Source organism: Micrasema longulum, unplaced genomic scaffold (assembly GCF_059751315.1).
Source record: "Micrasema longulum isolate JH-2025_06_02 unplaced genomic scaffold, ASM5975131v1 h1tg000574l, whole genome shotgun sequence".
NCBI lineage: Eukaryota > Metazoa > Arthropoda > Insecta > Trichoptera > Brachycentridae > Micrasema > Micrasema longulum.
The window spans coordinates 115910-138979 of NW_028277770.1; the positions used below are offsets into that span (position 1 = coordinate 115910).

At 34.4% G+C, this 23070-nt stretch overlaps 1 protein-coding gene across 8 annotated transcripts in view; it reads right to left on the minus strand.

The window, feature by feature from the left end:
* Positions 1-1075: 1075 nt before the first annotated feature.
* The window catches only part of LOC148280506 (protein diaphanous-like), an 85982-nt gene continuing 63987 nt past the window's right edge, over positions 1076-23070 (minus strand). For all 8 annotated transcript variants that reach the window (XM_088228267.1, XM_088228268.1, XM_088228269.1 and 5 more), the window contains 10 exons: positions 22820-23003; positions 22517-22693; positions 20885-21037; positions 18996-19114; positions 18604-18739; positions 18187-18351; positions 17294-17451; positions 15853-15929; positions 10937-11015; positions 1076-6302 (listed from right to left, as the gene is read on the minus strand). In XM_088228267.1, the coding sequence (XP_088084393.1) occupies positions 6281-6302; positions 10937-11015; positions 15853-15929; positions 17294-17451; positions 18187-18351; positions 18604-18739; positions 18996-19114; positions 20885-21037; positions 22517-22693; positions 22820-23003 (1270 nt within the window). In that variant the 3' untranslated portion in view covers positions 1076-6280. The remainder of the gene's footprint in view (positions 6303-10936; positions 11016-15852; positions 15930-17293; positions 17452-18186; positions 18352-18603; positions 18740-18995; positions 19115-20884; positions 21038-22516; positions 22694-22819; positions 23004-23070) is intronic.

Consider the following 23070-nt stretch of genomic DNA (forward strand, 5'->3'; position numbering starts at 1 on the left):
CAAGTTATAAATAACTAACTGTTAGAAAATGGGAATCATAAATAAAATTATCAATAAAGCTTCTTGGTTAAGTTTCACTTTTATTTAATTTGACCGACTTTGAGCGCTTTCGCCTAAGACGGCATCTTCGGGACTGGCAAATTTTTTACATTTTAAACTTTTATATGGAGTCAACTATGAAATTTTATTAAGAAAGGTCTACAAAAAACATTAATAAAAAACCGTTTTCATTAGGATGATGAATTTACCTAACTGGGTAGCTCATGCCGAAATTTTATTTCTGTCAAAATTACAAGGTTTTTTTTCCCCTTTTTTTTAAACTTTGAACTAACTTTAGACAAGTAAGGCTGATAGCAGGTTATAGTTATCTACACAGTGGTAAGATTATCAGCTTATTATCAACTAACTTTTAAAATGATCGAATTTTAGTGCAATTTTACCCTGTGAACACTTGATAAAGGATTGGAAATATGATGGTCTAGGCGCTCCAAGGCTTATTTGAGGAAGTTTAGTAATTTTTTGTTTGTTTGACGCCTGCACAATACCTATTCTCCTCTATAGATGCAAATCGTGGCACCCCACTAAGGGCCCAAAACAGCAAAATACAGAGTTTTTTAAAATAGGTGTCTCAGAAGAATCTTGGGTGTGCGGTGGTTTAACTTTGTGCGGAATGAAGTAATAAGAGAACAGACGCAGCAAACTCCGGTGACAATTGTCATCAAGCGGAGGTGATACGGTTGGCTTGGCCATGCTTGCCTACTTTACAAGGCATCAGTTTCTCGACATCCACTGCTGACTGTTCGTCGGCAGTTCATATCAGAACTACGAGATGCGAATCTGACTTGGGATGCACAGGAGCTGGCAGCCGACAGAGATGCCTGGAGGATCTTCGAGGGCACCAAATGCTCCAACTAGGGAGCGGACATGGAATGATGATTAAATAATTAGCAAAATCAGTAGAAAACTATACAAGTTGGAATGACAACAAATTATTGTTATGATGGCAACACCGGACCGTAACTGAAGTAATAATGGTGATAAGTTTTTTTGGATGTTTAAAAATAAAACAAACATATAATTGTACAATATTTTAATATTTATTCTCACTTTCATCGTATTTAAATGCTTACAATATGTTTTAATAGTGTAAAATGTATTTTAAAATAATTTGAAGCGTAAATTTACAAGATTAAAGTATTTACAATTAAGATAAGGTACAAATAATGGACAGATTTGTCTTAAAACTAAGTAAAACATTTTCAGGCAGAATTTCCAATTCAGAATAAGGTATACGTGGCGTTCTATCCTCTATCTAGCGCTGTAATGTGATGCAAGCCTAAGAGGTTCTTAAGTAATGAGTAATAATAAAAAAAGCGTGCCGCTTTTTACGTATCTTAGAATAAAATTATTATGAAATGCAAAACTAGACTAATAAAATTTGCATAAAAATTCATTTAATATTGATTATAAAAATATATCAACTTTTAAAAAAGTTATTATTGATTCAATCATACCAAAAACGTTATCCTTCATACAAATTTTTCTTTACATCTACATTTTAAAGTTTTTATTATTTACCCAAACATTTTAATTTTCGATCCATTTCATCAAATTTCTAAATAAATGTCCTGGAAAATTGGAATTAATTTGGTGGTAGAGCGGGGTTTGAATCTCCGATCTCTGATTTGTGAGTCTGCGTCATTACCACTGACACAACCACATTTTTACAATTTACTATTTAAAAACTTATATTTCATCTTTACAGGGTCAAAGCCTCGGAGCTACATATTATAAATTAAATCCTGAATACATTTTTAATTGAACATGTTTTTTTTTCATCGGCCTCACGGTGTAGTGGTCGCGTTTGCCTGCCATGCGAGAGATCTCGGGTAAGATTCCTGACATGAAATATTTATTTAAAAGGGTGTTTTTACCCTTGAACATTTCATAGTTCTTGGTCTGGCACCTGAAGCGTAAGACTGATCATTTTGCATTCATGTAACACGCCTCAATTATTTAATTATATTTTTGCATAGCAGAACACTGCGCTCATAGAAAAATCTCATTGATTGGCATCATTATTTACACAGACAAAATTATTAACACTGTACCATGCTTCAAACATTCGTAGTCGTAATAAAAAACATTATTTACATACACTAGAGTTAAGGCCACTTTTCACATGCGTATTATTTTAATATTTTACAATCTATAACAATTTTAATTGATCTTAAAACCCAACGTTTAAAGTATCAATTATATACAAAAATTCATAATTTTAACAACTTTAAATTAAACATAGATTTTAATTTACGTTGTGAAACTAACAAAAATAAATAATAAACTAATGAATTGAGCAATCATAATCCATATTGTACAGATAAATTGTAAAAAACAAATACTTATTTTTATTCTTTCATTGAATTAAAATTTATTTTATATCGGTTTGAGATGTGGATATCTTTTGTTTAGACAACAAGCTGAGTTCAACACAATAAAAACTAATTCTACTAAATACAGTGGAACCTTCACATTTTTATTATTATTATTACTATGAATATTACTATTATATTATTATTATACACTATAGTCCTTAAAATGTAACATGATTAGAATGACAGCTGTCAGAAAAAGTGACAACCTAACTTTGTAGTAACGTCAAAGAGTAATTTATATTGACACACGAAAAATCATTTGTATCTGGCGTTAATTAATTTATTTAATACAATGCTTGAAATATAAATCAACATTAATATATAAAATCAGCGTTAAAACTAAAAGAAAACTAAAATAAACCTAATTATTAACGACGTTCTTACAAGGTTACATCATTTTGCAAATTGATCGAATAAAAAAATAATTCATTTGATGTTGTTCATGAAAAAAGTAAAAAATGTCTCATTTTTGGTGAATAATTGTGTTAAACGCACTATAATAGGCTTGTTTTTGCGTTTTTTATATCAATTTTCGGAAACAGAGTTTCATGATTGCATGAAATAACTGATAAAATCGATTTGATTAGTGATCAGTAATTTCCCATCACTAATGAAATTAGTTTGACAGCTGTCATTCTAATCAACCTATATTTTAAGGACTATAGCAGCTATTAAGCTGATGAGTGTATATCAGGTGTACATGGTTATTAAACATTATACATTGCTGTGTGCATCTAGTTACTTTAAAATCTCTTTATATGTAATAAATACTGGGTTAATATTTTCAATATCTCTCTGTTACACCTTTATTTGCGTAAAAATTAATATATTAGATAATAAATGGCCACAGAACAAGCATTTCACCAGAAATTGAGATAAATCAATACAATACCAATGTGCCACATTGTCACGGCGATGAAGTAAAAGAGTACCGAATATACGATTATCTTAAACACTCTTTACGTCTCACTCTTGATGCTATAGATATATTCGTGAGCGAGAGGGACAATTTCCCGCATCATACAGGCCAGTACCCAAGTAGCTACTGCTACGCCAGTTGCTCTCCGAGCTTCGTTGGGGGTGGTCCATTCGCTCTTGTTGTGAGTGTAGGAATTAGGTTGCTGAGGGTTAGAGATTGACAGAAGACACGAGGTTGCTGTTTGATGCATACTGTAGATTTTAGGTAGTGTGGTCAGCCAGACTTTAAAAAATCACCGAATTCCTTTAACACTTAAATGAATTATTTTTAAAGTTATTATAACAAAGGAATTAAGTGATTCTTTACAATCGAGTGCCCAAATATAATTATAAAAAAATATATTTAATACATAATGACACAGCAAACATCAGAGTTTTACTGGGGCTGGCTGTTAAATTCTGCAAAATGCACATTAAAACTGATGCAATACATAATTAAATTCTAAAAACATTCTTACTGTTGTGTAGATTTGATGATTCACTCTTTCCACAAAAGTACTATCTTTTTTTCACTTTTCTATGCCTGGCTGCTTTCTGCTGTTATTTCTTATGGAAAAAGAAACCAAACTGTCATTTCATTTTGACTAACTTAACGAGTTAATTAAGCAACGTCTCGGTTTATGAAATATTAGTTTAAAACGGTATTAATCATATAATTTGCAATTGTGTTGAGAGGTGATAAGCATACCATACTCCAGCTTGTCGCGAAAGGGAAAATCGAGGGACATAGAGGGGTCGGAAGAAAAGAGCTTTTCTGGCTTCGAAACATCCGAGAATGGACCAGGATTAGAACTGTGAAGGAGCTGTTTCACACTGCTCAGGACAGGGAAGCTTTCTCCCGAGTTGTCGTCAACGTCGGAGGGACACGACATGACCCGTAAAGAAGAAGAAGAATCATTTCTTTTAAATACATATTTGTAATAGCGACTTATTAAGTTTTTATCCCTTAAAAAATAATATGGCATTTTGTGTTATAAAGAGTGTGTATTCAAAATTGAATAAAAAAATAACTGGTGTTTTAGGAGACAGAGTGATTTTTATAACAGAAGTAGTTATTGAATCACGGACAGTGTATACTTGTAATGCTGTATTAAATGCTGGTATCGTAGGAAATGAGAGAAATGAACGAGCAAGAGCCGCAACTTGTAAAAGAACGGCACCTTTCTTCTCGGAATTTCCCCTTAGCTTTGCTAAACGCTGTATAAAACAAAATACGCAGCAGCGTTGGGAGGATCATTACCGCGCTTCTTCTACAGGTAAAATCACTAAACCGGACACGGAACTATGAGAAGTTACCTATTTAGGTTTAAATTAAGGAATGATGACTATTGTCCATGCAATGATATTTCTTAACAGAGTATCGAACATCTGTTATTTCAGTGCCCATTTTTCAGTTTACAATGCCATTATCTTGAAGCAGAATGCAGGAAAGATGGAATATCCTTAACAGATATCCACACTGTCGTTAAAAGTAGTTATCACGCGCCATTGTTCTTGGACTTAGCAACAATGGTGATTGGACTCATAAAGGTAATAAACCAAAATCAGTGATCGAACATCCCATTTCCAAGACAAACAAAAACGATTTTTTCCGAGTACCTTAGCCTTGTACGTGACACGTAAGGCTGCTAAATACAGGGGTCCAAATATAGATAAATAAACATTAAAAAATTGCTGTATTAAATAGACTCCAGAAACTCAGCAATAGTTATTCCCACGTATCGGATATATTTAGTGTAGGATATTGTTCGTATGGATCAAACCTATTAAACTTTTTCAAAGATTTTGAATGGTAATTTAACCTTTGGTATAATTGTTTTATGAAACAGTACTTTATGATTTTTTTGTTGTATTAATCGTTTGAAATATTTTATTACTTAAACTGAAATTGTTTTAAACTTCTACTGAACGTGTTATATGATTTGTAGGTTTAATTTTTCTTTCTAAATCTTGAGTATAAAGTAATATGTGTTTTTTGAAAAATTAATATTTATATTATAAGTTTTGTAAAAGGCAATTTTGCCGTGTATGTTAATAAAATAAAATAAATAAATAAGATTTACTTCAAACCATCAACTACAGTCCAATCGCAAGTAAAATATACAAAAAAATAAGAAATTTATTGTCCATATGAGTGGATTCTATGAGAAAAAAGTATTCACAAACGTGTTCAATTGAAATAATCAAAAGAAACTAGTTTATTGACGAAAAAAAATCATCACCATTTTAGCTCTAAGCTAATTCATTAATTAAATACAGAATGTAATCGTCTGAATTAAGAATTCACATTTAGTAAATCCAACAAAATATTTTGTACAGAATATTTGTATAACTATAATATTTTTTTAAAATGTTAATTCTCAACGAGAATCTAAAATTAATATAAAAAATAAATGAGTATATATAAAATTAAAACTGCCGCCAAAGGTTTTTAAACAAAAAAAAATAAATTATTTTAATGTTTAAATTTTGGGGGCTTTTTCAACGAGTCATAAATAACTCGGCGTTATAAAATAGGAATTAAGTTGTGGTAGAGCGGGGTTTGAGCCTCCGACCTCCGATCCTCGAGTCCATGACGCTATCACAACCCGGTTCAAAGTTCGGTTAATAGCCTAAAACAAATATCGACATTTTTATTATGTATCCAAATCTGAGTAGATAATGCGGAATTTAACCTGCGGGGGAGTCGTTTAAGTCTGACAGAGATCTTCGCAATATCCTATTTTAAAATTCATGCATAAACCTTTGGCGGTAATTTTAAAGTTAATAATATTAAAAATATTATTATGTCATCGAACACCGTCTTGATTAGAGTGTATGTCTTGATTGTGCGAAGAATTCAGTCCAATGTCGGCATGTAGTGTGGGCTACGCATTTCCGAGCAATTCACTGGAAAAAAAAAACAAAATAATAATATTGTTTATACTTTATCAATTTATTAACATTTAATTGTCGGCCCTGTGGTGTACTGGTCAGCGTGTTTGCCTATCATGCAGGAGATCTCTGGTTCAATTCCCGAAATTGTTGATATGAAATGCTCGTATTTATTTAAAATGGTGATTTCACACTAGAATATTTCATAGTCCCCTGGACTGGCACCTAAAGCGTAAGACTGATCATGTTACTTTCATGTAACAAAAATTATTAAGATGCGCTGCGATTGATGCACCAATGCAGTGCCCTATGCACCATTAAGTGTGGAAAGGGAATGATGAATTTATTTACAAGAAAATACATTTTCTGACCACATGATAATATCTGTCTGTATCCAAGCAGATGAAGAATACAAATGGATGCCCAATTTCAAAAAATGCCTAAGTCCAATTTTATCGGTTTTGAGTTGGCAACACTGCCGTGTAGAGCATTTTGTGAACTATACATTTATCTAATTAGTTTTTCAAAAAAGAATACCCATATTGAATTTTATACTTGAAAAATGATTTTAAGAATATTATTTCAATTTCAAAAAAACCTCAAGTCCTAAAAATCTCTTAGTCCGAGAGTTTATTCCCTGAGAAAAAATCCCTTAGTTCTTTAAATACTTTTGAAAAATCCTGACCTTAGGCTTAAGTCCACTTTTTTACAAGAAATAATTTTGTAACTAAACATGTAACAATTTTGTATTTTTTTTACCTTAAAATAAAGAAAAAGAAAAACTTTACAAGACGTATTTCCAATTTTCCGAAATTCTGTCATTAAACATTTCCGGAACAAAGTAAACACTTAAACATGTAAATAAAACTCAGAACTATAAAAATGAACTTAAGCATTTTTTGAAATTGAGCATCCAAATGTAATATATTCGGGAGCAGAAATGGAATGTAGTATATTTGGGAACAGATATGGAAAGAAGCATATTTGGGAACAGACATGGAAAGTAGTATATTTGGGAACAGACGTAGAAAGTAGTATATTTGGGAACAGACATGGAAAGTAGTATATTTGGAAACAGACATGGAAAGAAGTATATTCTGGAGCAGACGTGGAATGTATATTCGGGAGCAGACATTAAATGTACATTCGGGAATAGACACGGAATGTATATTTGGAAACAGACATGGGATGACAAATACATTATAACAAAATCATATATTATATCGATTGTCCAGTTGATTAGTCGGACAAGCCAGAGAAAATAAAATCAAAGTTAAGTATGCGGATTGATTTAAAATGTTCCTCTCTATCTGAGGCACTCAGATGACAAATACAGGTCTTCCAATGAACAAAATGACTCTCCTACAGTTTGTATTGAATGCTGCAGTGAGATTTATTTTCAGAATCTCTAAGTTCAGTCATATCACTCCACTACTTCGGGAATAACACTGGCTACGTTTTCCACAGAGCGTCGAATACAAACTCTGTTGGATTATGTATAAATCACTGCTCAGGAATATCTAAGGGAACTATGCATTCCAGATGAACTAGCTGACAGGCGTCTCACGCTTAGATCAGCTACGTCTACAGCGAGAGGAAAAGTATATCATACTTCCTACGCAAACAGCGCACTAAATTTAGTGAATGCGCATTTGCGGTCGCAGGTTCTATGGCATGAAATGCTCTCCCAGCAGAGGTGCGAGGCTGTAAGAGTGAAGTGATGTTTCGGAAAAAACTTAAAACCCACTTGTTCTCAAAATCAATTAAATAAATTCAAAGCATGTGACAACAAAAAAAATTGTTTTAATTAAATTACGAATTTAAAAGCTTCAATTAAAATTATTTATCTATGGAATCACTATGTAAAGCGCCCTTGAGGATATTACGAAAATGGCACTATATAAGTTATCCATAATAATAATAATATTTGCGTGTAATTATAAGTTAGTTAAATTCCTGACGATGAGGTAGTAACCTCGAAACCGGTCGAAGTGTAATTAAAAAAATTAAGTGGTTTATACAAATTTATAAACAAATAAGTGTCACAAAAGATAAATTACTCTGAGCAAAAGTCGTACGCGTCTTTGTTATTAAATAATTCAAATTACAGGAAAAACTCCTACGAAAATTCTGCTGGGATCTCCTCTTGTAACCAAATGATCAGAAGTGTATCAATGACTGTTTTAAAAATAATTGTCTAATGTATATTCGGGAGTAGACATAGAATTAGTGACGTGCGTCCCATATAGGCACAAAAGCAGTGCCTACCCTACTAGAATTTTATTAAAACAATAACAAAAAATAATTTAACATATACGGTAACTATTTGTAAAATTTGAAAAATGCGCCAAATGTTATTCGGTCAAGTAGTGTTGTGTTCCGATCGTGGTGCCGCAAAGGGCCAATGTCGGCAGAGGCACGAACTGCCAATGCCTATTTTCTTCATATGAACAAATCTGTATACTCCTACAAAACGTTTTTGTGTGGGTTTTTTTTCAGTTGTAATTACGCGTGTATGGGTAAGTTTGAAGGCACTGCTTTACAAGGGCTTGGGTTTTAGAAAGACAAAACTAACACGTTACTGACATCTAGCGTTTTTTTCGAATAATATTTAAGTCAAAGATCAAAAAATGTCAAACAAATAACCTCAAATTGATTTGTTTTATACACTAGTCCGCATTTATTTTGACAATAAAAATCGAAATGTAGTTTTGTGTTTTGTGAAACTCGTGATATTGACCAAAATGTGTGTTTAATCGTTTTAAGGACAAGTTACACGTATATTCAGTGATTAATATTATGTAAGTAATTATTTTAATCAAGAAACGGTTGAAGAAATTTTGCATGTCAATAAAAACGATTTTCGTTTAGACAATTTAGAACGATTAGGGATTAGTAAAGCCATTAATCAAATCTTTAAATAATAAATAATCAATTAAATTTAACTTCTAGTCCTCTTTTTAAAATATTCCCGATATGATTCATTTTATCTTCTTTCTCTCTCTTTCTTTCATTTTTTGTCTCTATCATACAATATTTTATAATATAAATACCAACGCGAGTAATTTAAAGTTAACAATGTTTGATCATGTCCAAATGCTTGCAGACTGGCTGGATTTCCTCCCTAGGGAGTTGTTCATATTTAAATTTATTTCAACAGAGAGGGAAAAATTTTTGAGAAGGGAATATGGAAGTCTAGGCATTTACAGGGCTTATGACCTGTCATTGGCTGGTTTAAGTGGCCACTTTACACACTGTGTAACATTCACCATTCTGCCCAAGTTTGAACATCCACATTTCCTCAACTCTTCCATCTGTTGACTTTTGTGAAGTAAAAGAGCTGAAACCTTTATCACGTGGGTGAGATTCATCCGGCTGAACCAAATCACCTACTAGGCAACGCCTGAAAACAATTTTTCAATTTTTATACTTCTTCTTTTACCAGGTAGTAATTCAACAATGTTTGATTATGTCCAAATGCTTGCAGACTGGCTAGATTTCCTCCCTAGGGAGTTGTTCATATTTAAATTTATTTCAACAGAGAGGGAAAAATTTTCGAGATAAAGGTTTCAGCTCTTTTACTTCACAAAAGTCAACAGATGGAAGAGTTGAGGAAATGTGGATGTTCAAACTTGGGCAGAATGGTGAATGTTACACAGTGTGTAAAGTGGCCACTTAAACCAGCCAATGACAGGTCATAAGCCCTGTAAATGCCTAGACTTCCATATTCCCTTCTCAAAAATTTTTCCCTCTCTGTTGAAATAAATTTAAATTTAAAGTTAGTTTAATTACTGACAATGAGGTAGTAACCTCGAAACCGGTCGAATTATAACTCTGAATTAAAGTGGTTTATATAAATTTATAAACATATAAGTAGAAAATAATATATTTTATAAATCATATAAAAAAATAAGTAATATATTTTATAGATTTAGCATTTATTTGGATTTTTAATGTGGCCTAAGTAATATCAACAATAACTACAAGTCAACAACATGGTGATTCAAACTAACGTGACGAGTGAAGGAAACTGTTTGGTAAGATTGATAACTTATATTCTATAAAACGTACTTTTTTTTTCTACTGCCTACCCTAGTTAAAAACTCTGTGCACGCGACTGCATAGAATGTAACTAACTAACCATCACGCCATTTCCCCAGAGGGGTAGGCAGAGAGGATAGAACGCCACACCACTCTGTCCTGGCACACTTCCTTTGCTTCCTTCACATTCATACATCTTCTCATGCACGCACGTCGATTATTCCGACTTTTCACATGACCACTTTCAAGAATTTGTTGTACTTGATCATGCCATGTCTTTCTCGGCCTTCCTCGACTTCTACAACCAGACACATTCGCATCATAAATCTTTTTAGCCGTTCTTTCATCATTCATTCGCTCCACATGACCGAACCATCGCAAAAGACCTTTCTTAATTTTGTCGATAATGCTTAACTCAGCCTTGCATTCTGCTCTAATTTCGACATTAGGGCACCTATCATACATTGTTTTTCCGCACATTCGCCTGAGGGATCGCATTTCAACAGCATTCAGTCTACTTTCGTCCCTTTTCTTCCAACTCCATGCTTCGCTTCCATACATTAGGGTAATGCATAGAATGTACATAATATAATGTATAAAATACTTACTTAGATAATTCTCTGGTAGATAATCCTCCGACCATACCAGATCTGGAACGACTCCGACTCAACTGAGCCCGTCTCTCCGCTGAAAGAATAAAAAAATACAAGTTAAAAGACGCATACGAGACACAGAAGGAAAATTTCAATGGGACTATCTTATAATCGGGTTTTAAAATAACTGGGTGTAGCTCAATCGCAATGGGCCCTATCATCGGTAATAATCGAGGCGAAAAAAGTTTCTCACCACGATTGTTTATCGTTTTAGCGATTCCAATGGAACATCGACATAAATTTATAGATCGATAATTTTTATATTTTTTAATCATGCCACACTACAACTTCGTGCGTGGCAACACCTAATATTAAATTTCATGGTAAAATAAATATAAAACAACTTTCTTTTGAACCATTTATTTTTGTTACAATATTTGAGTTTGTCAAAATGTTCGTAGACAAAAGACTGGATTTCACCCGGCGATTTCGGGCGTTGCCTAGTATGTGAAATAATTCAGTCAGATGAATTTCTTCACAACAATAAAGGTTTTAGTTCTTTAACTTCACTAAAATCAACAAATGGAAGAATTGAAGAAATTTGGATGTTCAAACAAAGGCAAAATGGTGAATGTTACACAGTGTGTAAAGTGGCCACTTAAACCAGCCAACGACAGGTCATAAGCCCTGTAAATGCCTAGACTTACATATTCCCTTATTTAAGGTATTTTCCATCCCTGTTGTAATTTGTTAACATTTATTTTTATTTTCCTACTGACCGGTTTCAAAGCTACACAAGCTTCTTTATCAAGGTATACATAACTATAGTCCTTAAAATATAGCTTGATTAAAATCACAGCCGCCAAACTAATGACACTAGTGATGGTAAATTACTGATCACTGATCATGTACCGATCAAATCGATTTTACCAGTTTTTTCGTGCAAACATGAAACTCTGTTTTCGAAAATTGATATAAAAGCGCAAAAACAAGCCTATTATAGGGTGTTTAAGACAATTATTTACTAAAAAATAAGACATTAAATATTTTTTTTCATGAACAACAAATGATTTTTTTTTTATTCGATCAATTTACATTGATCAATTTGTCCCATCTCCAACATTATTGCAAAATGACGTAACCTTGTAAGAATGTCGTGAATAATTACGTTTGATTTAGATTTAAAGCTGATTTTGTATAATTATGTTGATTTATATGTCAAGCATTGTATTAAAAAATAAATTAACATGCTGGTTACGAATGATTTTTCGCGTGTCAATATAAATCCCTCCTTAGACATTACTACAAAGTAACTATCATTCTAATCATGCTATATTTTAAGGATTATAAAATAGATTTAGGCTGCTTTTTGAGCTGCTCTTTTCAAATTACAATAAAAATATAATATTTTGAGTTTGTCCAAAATCAGAGATGAAGAACTTACGAGAGACAGAGGATTTCGAAGTCTAGGCATTAACAGGGCTTACGACCTGTCATTAGCTCATAAATCAACAGTTGGAAGAATTGAATAAATACGGATGTTCAAACACACAAATAGGGATGAGTAAATGTTACGTGGCATGCAAAGTGACCACTTAAACCAGCCAATGACAGGTCATAAGCCCTGTGAATCCAGCCTTTAATGTCTTATTTTTTAGTAAATGATTGTCTTAAACAAACTATAATAGGCTTATTTTTGCGTTTTTATATCAATTTTCGGAAAACAGAGATTCATGTTTGCATGGAAAACTGGTAAAATCTATTTGATCGGTACATGATCAGTGATCAGTAATTTCCCATCACTGTCTTGATGTATGGCTGCGAGACATGGTGCCTATCCGAAAGAGATAAACGGAGACTAGAGGCTTTTGAGATGTGGTCCTATAGAAGACTACTAGGAATTTCCTGGAGAGACCACATTACAAATGAGGAGGTTCTCAAAAGAATCGAAGGTGGAAGGCGCCTGCTCAGGACCTTGTCCGAAAGGCGAGCGAGATGGATCGGCCATGTGATACGTCAAGAAGGCCTCCTGCATGTCATATTAGAGGGGATGACCGAGGGGACAAATTCTAGGGGACGCCCACGCCGAGAGTACCTGGAGGACCTATTAGAGGACGTGCGCTGCTCATCATATGCTGACTTTAAAAGAGCCGCACAAGACAGGGAGGAATGGAGGAGAAGAATGAATGTAATTGCTGCCAGCCAATCCCAGGATTGAGACCAGAGAAGAAGAAGAAGTGACATTAATTTGGCAGCTGTCATTTTAATCAAGCTATATTTTATGTCCGTTCATTATTGCAAGAATTTTCAAATAAACAAACCGGCCACGTGATATTCGATGGAGAATAGCCTATTTCTTACATGTCATCTTAATCTAAACGGCACGGTAAAATTATAGTGCATTGACATTTATTAGATTCGTTAGTACCTATTTAAATTTGATAATATGGGTCTACTTGGATAGATATTTGAATTTCAAAACACATTCTCAATATGTAACAAAAATTTTTTTTTTTAAAAATCATTTATGGGAAGATTACGAAATGTAATAGATATAAAAAGTAGTATTCTTATTTACAAAACAATAATATGTCCACACATAAATTACTGTTCTTTTATTATTTTTTTATGTAATGAAGGAGAAATTAAAAATATACAAATTCTTCGAAATAAGGCGATGAGGATTATACTCAAAAGAAATATCTATTCTTATGTAGAAATAATGCACAAAGAAATTGGTTCGCTCACAGTAAAGCAGCAAATTAAATATAATGTAGCAATTTTTGTACATAAAATAATTAGGGGATGAATAAAATAAAAACAATAATAAAATTTAACCAACAATGTCATACATATGAAACAAGGGGTAAAAAAAGATAAGATTACCAATGAGAGGAAAAACAGAATCTCAAAACTCATTGTACAAGGGATTGAAGCTGTACAATGAGTTACCTGAACAAATAAAGGAAATAGAAAAAATCTAAATATTTCAAATTTATTTGAAAAAATTAGTTATTGAGAAATTTTGATAAAAAAATTTAAATATTATAACTTAATAAAGCATAAATAAACATCAATATGTTTCGTTTTTTTTATAAAACTGCATAGTTAATGATTTAAATAATAATATCAATAAAAATTCCTCAAATAATATATTATTTAAAAAATATATATATACATTTACTAGCGTTTTTATTTACCCCAAATATTTCAATTTTGGCGACCAGTTTTAATGAAATCAAGTCAAGGTAAAGTGAGGTTATAAATAACATAAATTTTATACACTAAATAACATTGTGAGCATAAATAAAATTTTAATGTGATGTATGAGCATACCATGGGGTGGAAATTCCACTATGATGTGCAATACGGGATTCGTATCATCCATTTTCTCTAGGGTTTGCAAGAAAACAGAAATTTTCATACATTCATCAAAAGGAATATTAAAGTGAAATAACTAAAAAGAAAAACATGTGCCAGAATCTATTAGGTGAATTTTCTAATATTTTTTGCTAAATTCGATCTTTATTTGTGAAAAAACTGTTGATTATTTCACTTTCAAAATATTCATTGTCGTCATAAGCTCGACAGCCCTGGGCGGGCCTTGGCTGAACCCAGGAGTCTCCTCCACTCTTGCCGGTCTGCTGCCCTTGTGGCACAGAGAGAGTTGGCGTTTTACGGGGTTTTCGTCGTCCATTCTATTTATATGGCCCAGCCCACCTCGGGCGTCCCACCTTGATGGGGTTGATCACATCGGGCGCTCGGTAGATATCGTATGGCTCTCTATTGTGCCGACGACGCCAATGGTTGTTTTCTCTCACAGGGCCATAGATAACTAACGTAGGCAACTGAAATGGCTCAAAATTAGACACAGCGGAGAGACTATCACTCCCTCTCACTTCTTTTTAATATACTTCATAGTCTTAACGCTCCTATATACCTACGTGAAAAATTTCAACGCTTATCAGTCCATGGTTTACCTCTTCGTTCTAATTCTCAAGGCACTCTCTTAATACCCATCCACAATTCCTCTTTCTTCTCTAACTCATATGGTGTCCATGTGGCTCGACTGTGGAATCATCTCCCATCCACCATCAAAGATGTTACTACATTATCTGTTTAAATCACGTCTGAAGAAACATCTCCTTTCTCTTCCTTAATCTCTTCTCCTTTTTCTTCCTTAATCTCTCCTCCTTTCCTCTTTCTTCTTTTTTCCTTTCTTCCCATTGAGTAATAGTTTCGATTTAAGGTAATTTATAAACAAATACGTTCATTTCTATTTTTATATATCTTTAGCTTTTTAATCTTTATTTTCTATTGAATATGTTTTGTAACTTTAATTATAAAAATAAAACTATTATTTTATTGGTCGGTTGAAAGAAATTGTCATTTGGCAATAAGCCCGCCAATGTACAAATAACATTATGTACAAAAAGTTAAATAAATGAAAAAAATAACTTTGAGGATTATTCTTTCGAAAGCTGCAATGGTTCCCTCGATACTCTTTGTCATAACCCAAGTTTCAAAGGCATATGTCAGGATTGGTTTAATTGAATAATTTTAGTATTTTTTCATACTAGTTTGGACCTGATTGTTTTTGAAGCGCATAGTAGCAACGGTTGACAGCAAAATTAGAGGTTGCCAATTTTTGGTATGTCCCAATCAGATTCTTTCATTAAACTCCTTATTCGAGAATGCAAAAAATAATATCGCAGCGATGTGATAAGAGTTTTCAAGAAATATAAATAGAATTTACTTTCTGGATACAACTCGTAGTATGAGTTTGGAAACAATTTTTTTTGACTAAATTAGTGCAAAATGATGTTTTCCAAAATGAATGAATTGGTCAGGCTACAAATGAAATGATTGTGAACTTGAGTTTTGTATATGGAGTCATTGAAAAGGTGTGAAATTGATAAGAATTAACAAACCTCCTGCTACTCTGGGCCCCTTTTTCCTCTGCCTCTCTCTACTGAATGCAGACCCGCTGGTAAGTGCCTCCATCAAACTGTAAATGAAGAATTATTGGATTAACAAATTTCCAATGCATATCGTTATGATATGGAAATTTCAAATACCTGGGAATTTCAAAAAGGTCATGGAAAATGGCAGCTTTCAAAAAGAACCTCAGAAACTATGTTTAAGAGGCAAATACTCTTGCTATCAGAGTATAATACCGAACCATTACTCAAGGGTTCCTGGTTTGATATTTCATCCCAATATAACGCCATCAATATTTTGTTATTTGTGGTAAAATAAATTACAGTAAAACATCATTTTTATGTTTTACCGCTTTTTGCACCAAAATGTTGAGGACACATTTTCCTTCATACATTCTCATACAAATGTTCCCCTAATTAACGTTTTTTACATTTTCATCACCCCGGTTTTACGTTTAAAATTTTTCGGAACTCATTAGATGTGTCAAAAAAGACAAAATTGCGTTGTAATGATGGTGCCGCGGTCCGCGCGCCACCGCGTATGCTACGCGAATGTAGAATAAAAACAGGTAAACAGCTAATAAAGGATAAATTATTGTCTTAACCTAAATTCAAATTCATTTTTGTTTAAGTGCCTTCCTTTAAGATTAGTTTTAGTTTTCATTTAAACAAAAACTTCACATTGACTTATACAAATCATGATACGCAGTTGACAAACGTTTAGAAACAACACAGTTTTAATATAAAAAAATTGCAATGTTTAAAATGTAACAATAGAAATATAAAAAAGATGGTTTAAAAAGTTGTCATAAAAGTGTGAAACAATTTCGCAGCGATCTATATGACAGCTGTTTTTAGTGATGCCATAAAAAAAAAATTAATACCGTATAAATAAATTTCCCAACATTTAGAGGAAAAAATATTATACTTAAAATTTTATATCCAAATTTAAAAAAATATTTTCATGCTATTTTTAAATCAAATAAAAAAACAGATCACATAATATTGTTTGAAAAAATACAAAATGCTTTCAGGGAAATCATTGAAAATATTATCAATCCCCAAGTATCACCGATTTTATAACTTTTCTGGAAGTATATGTACACTAAAGTGTGGCAAATTAATTTTATTTTTATGCAATTCCTATTTTTTCCATACATTTTTCATTCCCTCATTTTTTTGTTGCTCCCTTGAAAAACGTAAAACGGGGGTTTTACTGTAATTTGAATTTGCAGATAGATGATTTTCGAAACATTATTCAAACATTGCTTGATTGCCACACTGCAAATGCGAGAATATGCATATCTATAAACATTATTTTTATTATTATTTGATTATTTCGATAATCCCACAAAAAATCAAGGCAAAGGTGCAGAGGCATGGCTTGCCAAATGTCGCAAGACAAACGGACCGGCTCGCTATCACTACCGACCTGTCCATGACGCCCTCCTGCTGGGTGTCCATGTTGACGAGCTGCTTGTGGCGGTGCGCGCGCTCCCCGCGCTCGCGCTCCGCGGCGGCGCGCGCCTCCCGCGCCCTGCGCGCGCGCTCCTCCGTCTCTCGCACCAGCACGTTCTCCTGGTGGGCGGCCTGCGAACAGAGAGGGATATGACGTACCGTCATACATGTGTAACAATAACACAACAGTTGAAAGAATGAAGAATTTATCAGGACTTATTATTAAGTTATTAGTCTTGTATCATCTGTAAGTACTAAAGTCCTTTCAGGGCCCTGCAGATTAAACAAACACGTTGTTAGAATGAACCTTTCCGAAACTTCTAGATGTAGGTTCTGCAGTGCAGATGACCATTGGTTAAACCTGAGGATATTAAAGAGCTCGCCCCCTACCTAATAGCTCGATACTTTACGGATCTGGGCTGGGAGGGGGAGATTTAGCAAAATGTAAACTCTCGCCATCCACACAGTAGCCAGGCTCTTTATAGACTCGGGCTTGGAGGGCGAGAACTATTCACGGGAACCCGTCTTACTTGCCCTACTTTCGCCGCGCGCATGCGCGGCGAAAGTAGGGCAAAGTGGGGTTTTTTTTGGACACAGTCCGATGTATTCAAATATGATTCTACGCTCCTTCTAGACTATTCTTAATTCTGTGCTTGCGGATTAAAAAAAATCTGATTTAATAGTCACCGAATGCTACTGCTAAGGAGGCACCTTTCATATTGAAATTTTTTTTTTGTCTGAAAGACTTTTTTACAAAGTGTTACTGGGTAAATTTACTGGAGAATCCGCAAATCCTTAGATAGAACTTCTAAATGCCTGTTCTTATAAAAATTGTACCGTAGACTCGGCGCAAGGAAAACAACTCACGTGGAACGAGTCCTTGAAGATCTTGATGTCCCCGAAGAAGTCCTCCAGCGTGTATTTGGCCTGGTCAAAGGCGTAGAACTCGGCCAGGTCGGCGTACAATTGTTCCATCTTACGAAGCATGGACCCGAGGACATCACACTGCGCTCGAGACTCCTCGGCAAATGGCTGTTCAATACTCAGTCAAGGGAATATACGGTTAAAACATTTTTTTTGCATTTTTCAAAGGACCAAAAAATTTGTAAAACTGGGGAAAACGTCGCAAAAAAGGTAACATTTAATACAAAGCGAAAATATACAACAGAACCTTTTTTTATACGGGGGACACGTTAGAAAAAAATACTTCTACTTTTACATTTACTTCTTGAAAAATATATATTTTATTGGTTAGATTTTATATTTTTTTATATAAAAGGATACACCCATAACCGTGAAGAAGCAATCTTCAGCGTCTTGCGGAGTCTTGGAGTTCTGAAGATCGGTTTCCAGACCTTTGATATCGGAATCCATCTTCTTGAGGGATTTCTGTAGACTGTCCATGGAAACTCGAGAAGCCCTGAAGGAAAGAAAATAGATAAGAAAAATGTTGTTCTATTTGTGGTGATATACTTTTGTGTCTGTGTCAACTAATTGCTCGTCCCATCTCAACACAGGACTTTTAGCCCCATGGGTTGAGACTTGTGTCTCAAATAATGTGTAATTAACTACCTATAAGTAAACAAATAAATAAAAAAAATACAAAACAGCAATTTCTTAGGAAAGCGCCTATTATCATGTTTTTATCTATGAGTGTTGTGTTCGGGGTGACTTACTTGTCAACATGTGGTATTTCCTCGTTGAAGTTGAGAGCCTCGGGGAACTTGTGCTCGATAGTCTCCACCAAGTAATGCAGAAGGGTATGTTTGTTCTCCATGTCCTTAGTCGATGTTAACTGTACAAACAAAACACACTATCAGACCAGACTATTTGGTTATAGAAAAAGCTTTTGACAAAGTAGAATGGAAAACGCTTTGTGAGATGTTGAAAAAACTAGGGGTGAACTACAGAGACAGGAGAATTATATCTGCGCCAAATAAAAATTAAGCTGCTATAATTGCCTATGGAAATGACAAAAAAGAAGCCAAAATAAAACAGGGATGCTCGCTGTTTCCAGTATTATTTAATGGATATTCTTCTTCTTCCAAGTCGGTCCCTCAATGCTGAGGACCGTGATCACCATGAACATTTCTGATTAGTCTGTTCCGCTCCAGTCTGTCGTCAGCCCGACGAACTGACTCACCAAATTTAGCCCCGTAGCCACCTTTATTTGGTCAGTCCATCTATATGGGATTCTACCCCGGCTTCTCCTACCTTCAACTCGGCCAGACATTATTGCCTTTTCTAGATCTGGCTCACATCGAGCAATATGTCCACAGAAAGACATTATCCTTCTCAAACACACCACTGATAGACGAGTTGTAATATGGAGCTCTTCCAGTATCGATGCGTTCGTCATTCCGGCTGTCCACGGCACACGCAGCAGCCTTCTCCGACACCACATCTCGAATGCATCGATCCTATTCCTCTCGTAGGCACGCATTGTCCACGTTTCAGCCACACATAGGAAAACGGAGAATACCAGGGCGTCCATCAACCACTTTTTTGTGTTTATTGATATACCACGATCTCGCCAAATCTTCTCTAAACGGTTCATTGCTTCTTTGGCCGTTTGAATCCTGCGACCAATCTCAGGTCTGCAACTGCTGATGTTGGAGATAAGCGAGCCGAGGTACACAAAGTTATCTATCAGTTCAAGGTCTTGCATCTGTCTTGTCCTTAGGAGACTGCCAGCTCTGTCTACAATCATTAGCTTTGTCTTACTTTTATTTATTTTCAGACCCAGAGCCTCACTCTCCAAATCTTAATGTTAAATTATATTAATGGATATACACAGAGCGCAATGAGGAAGTTCGGTGTCTTTTTTTTATTTGTTAATGGACTATTAAACAAAAAAAGTTGTTTTTTTTACAAATTGTATTATCAGCATTACGATTTTTTTAAAGTTTTGTATTTCTGAAATAACTCCGCGTGTGACGTCAGAGGTTGTTCACTGTTAGTTCTTCTCATTGGTCCGTTTACGGTAAGCTTACCGGATATCCTTCACAGCTGTCATATATTGGTTGGTTCATATGAACCAGTGACGTCAATCAAAGTAGTGCGTTTTTATTAAAATAGTTTTTATTATTTTTTCGTACATTTTCAAGAAACTTTGTCATACCATTTAATGCTCTAATTTTTACCACAGGCAAGAAAACATTTTTTTTAATCTAATTTTCCCGTAGGGCTGAAGTTCCCCATTGATGAAATCAGGGAAAAAATGAGTCATAGAGAGGATGTTAAAACACACGGAAAAAAGATAGACATGATAAGGTTTGCCAATGATGTCACCCTGATTGCTAAATGTGAAGAAGAACTCACTGAAGCTCTGACATCCATGGAACATATATTGAATAATAAATGTAATATGAAAATAAACATGAGCAAAACCAAAGTAAAGACTGTGGCCTGTAATGAGCAGTGAATCAATGCACTAATGTCAGGAGCAACTCTGAAAAACGCGAAAGAGTTTGTGTACCTCGGAAGCAGGATCACCTGGGATGGGAGAACAAAAACAGAAGCCGACTGTCGCATGCACCAAGCGAGGCTTGAATCATTAAATTACCTTAGTCAGGAAGCTGATTTCGAAGCCGAAGGCTCCGGCGTTGTTGGAACCAGTGTTCATGTAGTTTCCAAGCAACAGAACTAGCTCCAGAATCTTCGCAAACTTCCCACTCGCCTTAATTTCTTCACAAGCCGCCGTACCAGACACTATATCCTAAACGTAGACAAACAAAACACGCATTTAAATACAATACAATTTTACAATATGACAAAATCTGGACTGTTTTTTATTAGATCAAGAAAACCAAATAAAGACAGTCTACCTCGTGGCATATTACCATCTAAATTTGTTGCAACAGAGGGAAAACATTTTTAAGAAGGAAATATGGAAGTCTCGGCATTTACAGGGCTTATGATCTGTCATTGGCTGGTTTAAGTGGCCACTTTACACACTGTGTAACATTCACCATTCTGCCCATGTTTAAACATCCACATTTCCCCAACTCTTCCATCTGTCGACTTTTGAGTAGTATAAGAGCTGAAACATTTATCACACGGGTGAGATTCATCCGGCTGAACTATTTCACCTACTAGCCAACGTTTAAAAGAATTTTTCAATTTTTATACTTCTTATACCAGTTAGTTTGATCAACAATGTTTTGAGTATGTCCAAATGTTTGCAGACAGGCTGGATTTCCTCTCCTAGGGAGTTAATCAGATCCTGCAAACATTTGGACATACTCAAAATATTGTCACGAATCTTGACCTCACAACTATCATGTCACATGTCCCGTTTTTCTAGTGACATTTAAAAAAAAAAAAAAAATTTTAAAGTTATATATGAAAATTGATTTTGAAAATACAATTGATTATTCTAAATCTATTAAATAAAATTGATCAGTATTCGTAGTATGTGATATTTCCCTATTCTTGGATTCGTTGGGCGTAGTTGTAAAAGTTATCATAAATCGTTACATAATTGAACGTAGTTATGTAGAAAGCAGCCAGTCCACAATTTTGGAAAAATAATATATTGATGTTATTGGGTGCAGTAAGGTCGATTCTATGTTTTGCTAAAAACAGCTAGACCGCTTTCATACAAAAAACTGTATTAATCACCTTCGGGAAAAGGTGTTGATCACAAAAACGGCATTTCTCAATTTGCGAAAAACACCCAAAAAAGTAGAAAAATCTTATGGTACTTTAAAAATCTTTTAAACTGGTCCAATACATAATAAGATTCTTGTTTGTAATGTATAAAAAAAACTTATGTATTCATTGTTTGTCGTTTGTTAAAGTCAAAAACATTCCAACTATTGTGTAGATTTTAAATTTCACTATTTTCACAAAATGGCTATTATCTCAGTTTCACTTTTCTATGGCTGGCTGCTTTCTGTATAATTACGTTAAATTCATAGTGAATTTCATCATGATTTCATCGTATCAAAAGTAGGTCCATTTCCGTGTTCCTTTCCTTTCCTCAAATACTTCCAACTTTTCACAAAACTGAATGAAATTAGTTTTTTCGCTACAGTCCGCTTTTCGTTAACAGTATGAAAATGTAATGTTGGTGTAAAAACTGGTAAAAGATTGAGGAACGTAAAACTAGGTTTTACCGTACCGAAAGAGTACTGAAACAGTACTGATTCATATTTTGGTTTTGCATAGTTGACATAAATTGAATGAATGTTACCGGTTTGATCTCGTTGATGAGTTCTCTATAGTGTTGTTTGAAGGAGAGACTCCTGAGTCTGGGTAGAAGTCGCTTGACGTCGGCAATAGTGACCCCAAACTGCTCGGCCTCCGTTAGTTCCTCATAGGACTCCTTCAGCTCGGACAAGCGCTTCAGTTGCTCAGGAGGAGGCAGGTACTGCAAACAAAGAGGTAACACGGAGAAAATATTTATTTGTTTACTATAGCCATCATCATTTAGTCTTTTCCGATGAAGTGAACACAGATAAAATTATCACTGTTTTACATTACGATATTTTTTTACCTGTATTAGTAGATCCAAAACAGTGGCTGTCAGGACCTGAGTATCGCAGCGCATGATACATCTTCGCACTGACGAGTAGGACATGTGTTTCAGGGCCCCGCCCAAAAGGATGGAGATGTTCTGCGCTGCCTTGCCATCCAGCACTTTGAGGTTCTTCACTTTTTTCATGGTGCCCGGCCGGAAGCTGCAAACGAAAATATTTTGCATTGCGACACAGATGGATAAGATTTTTGTAAGAGGAATATTGCAGT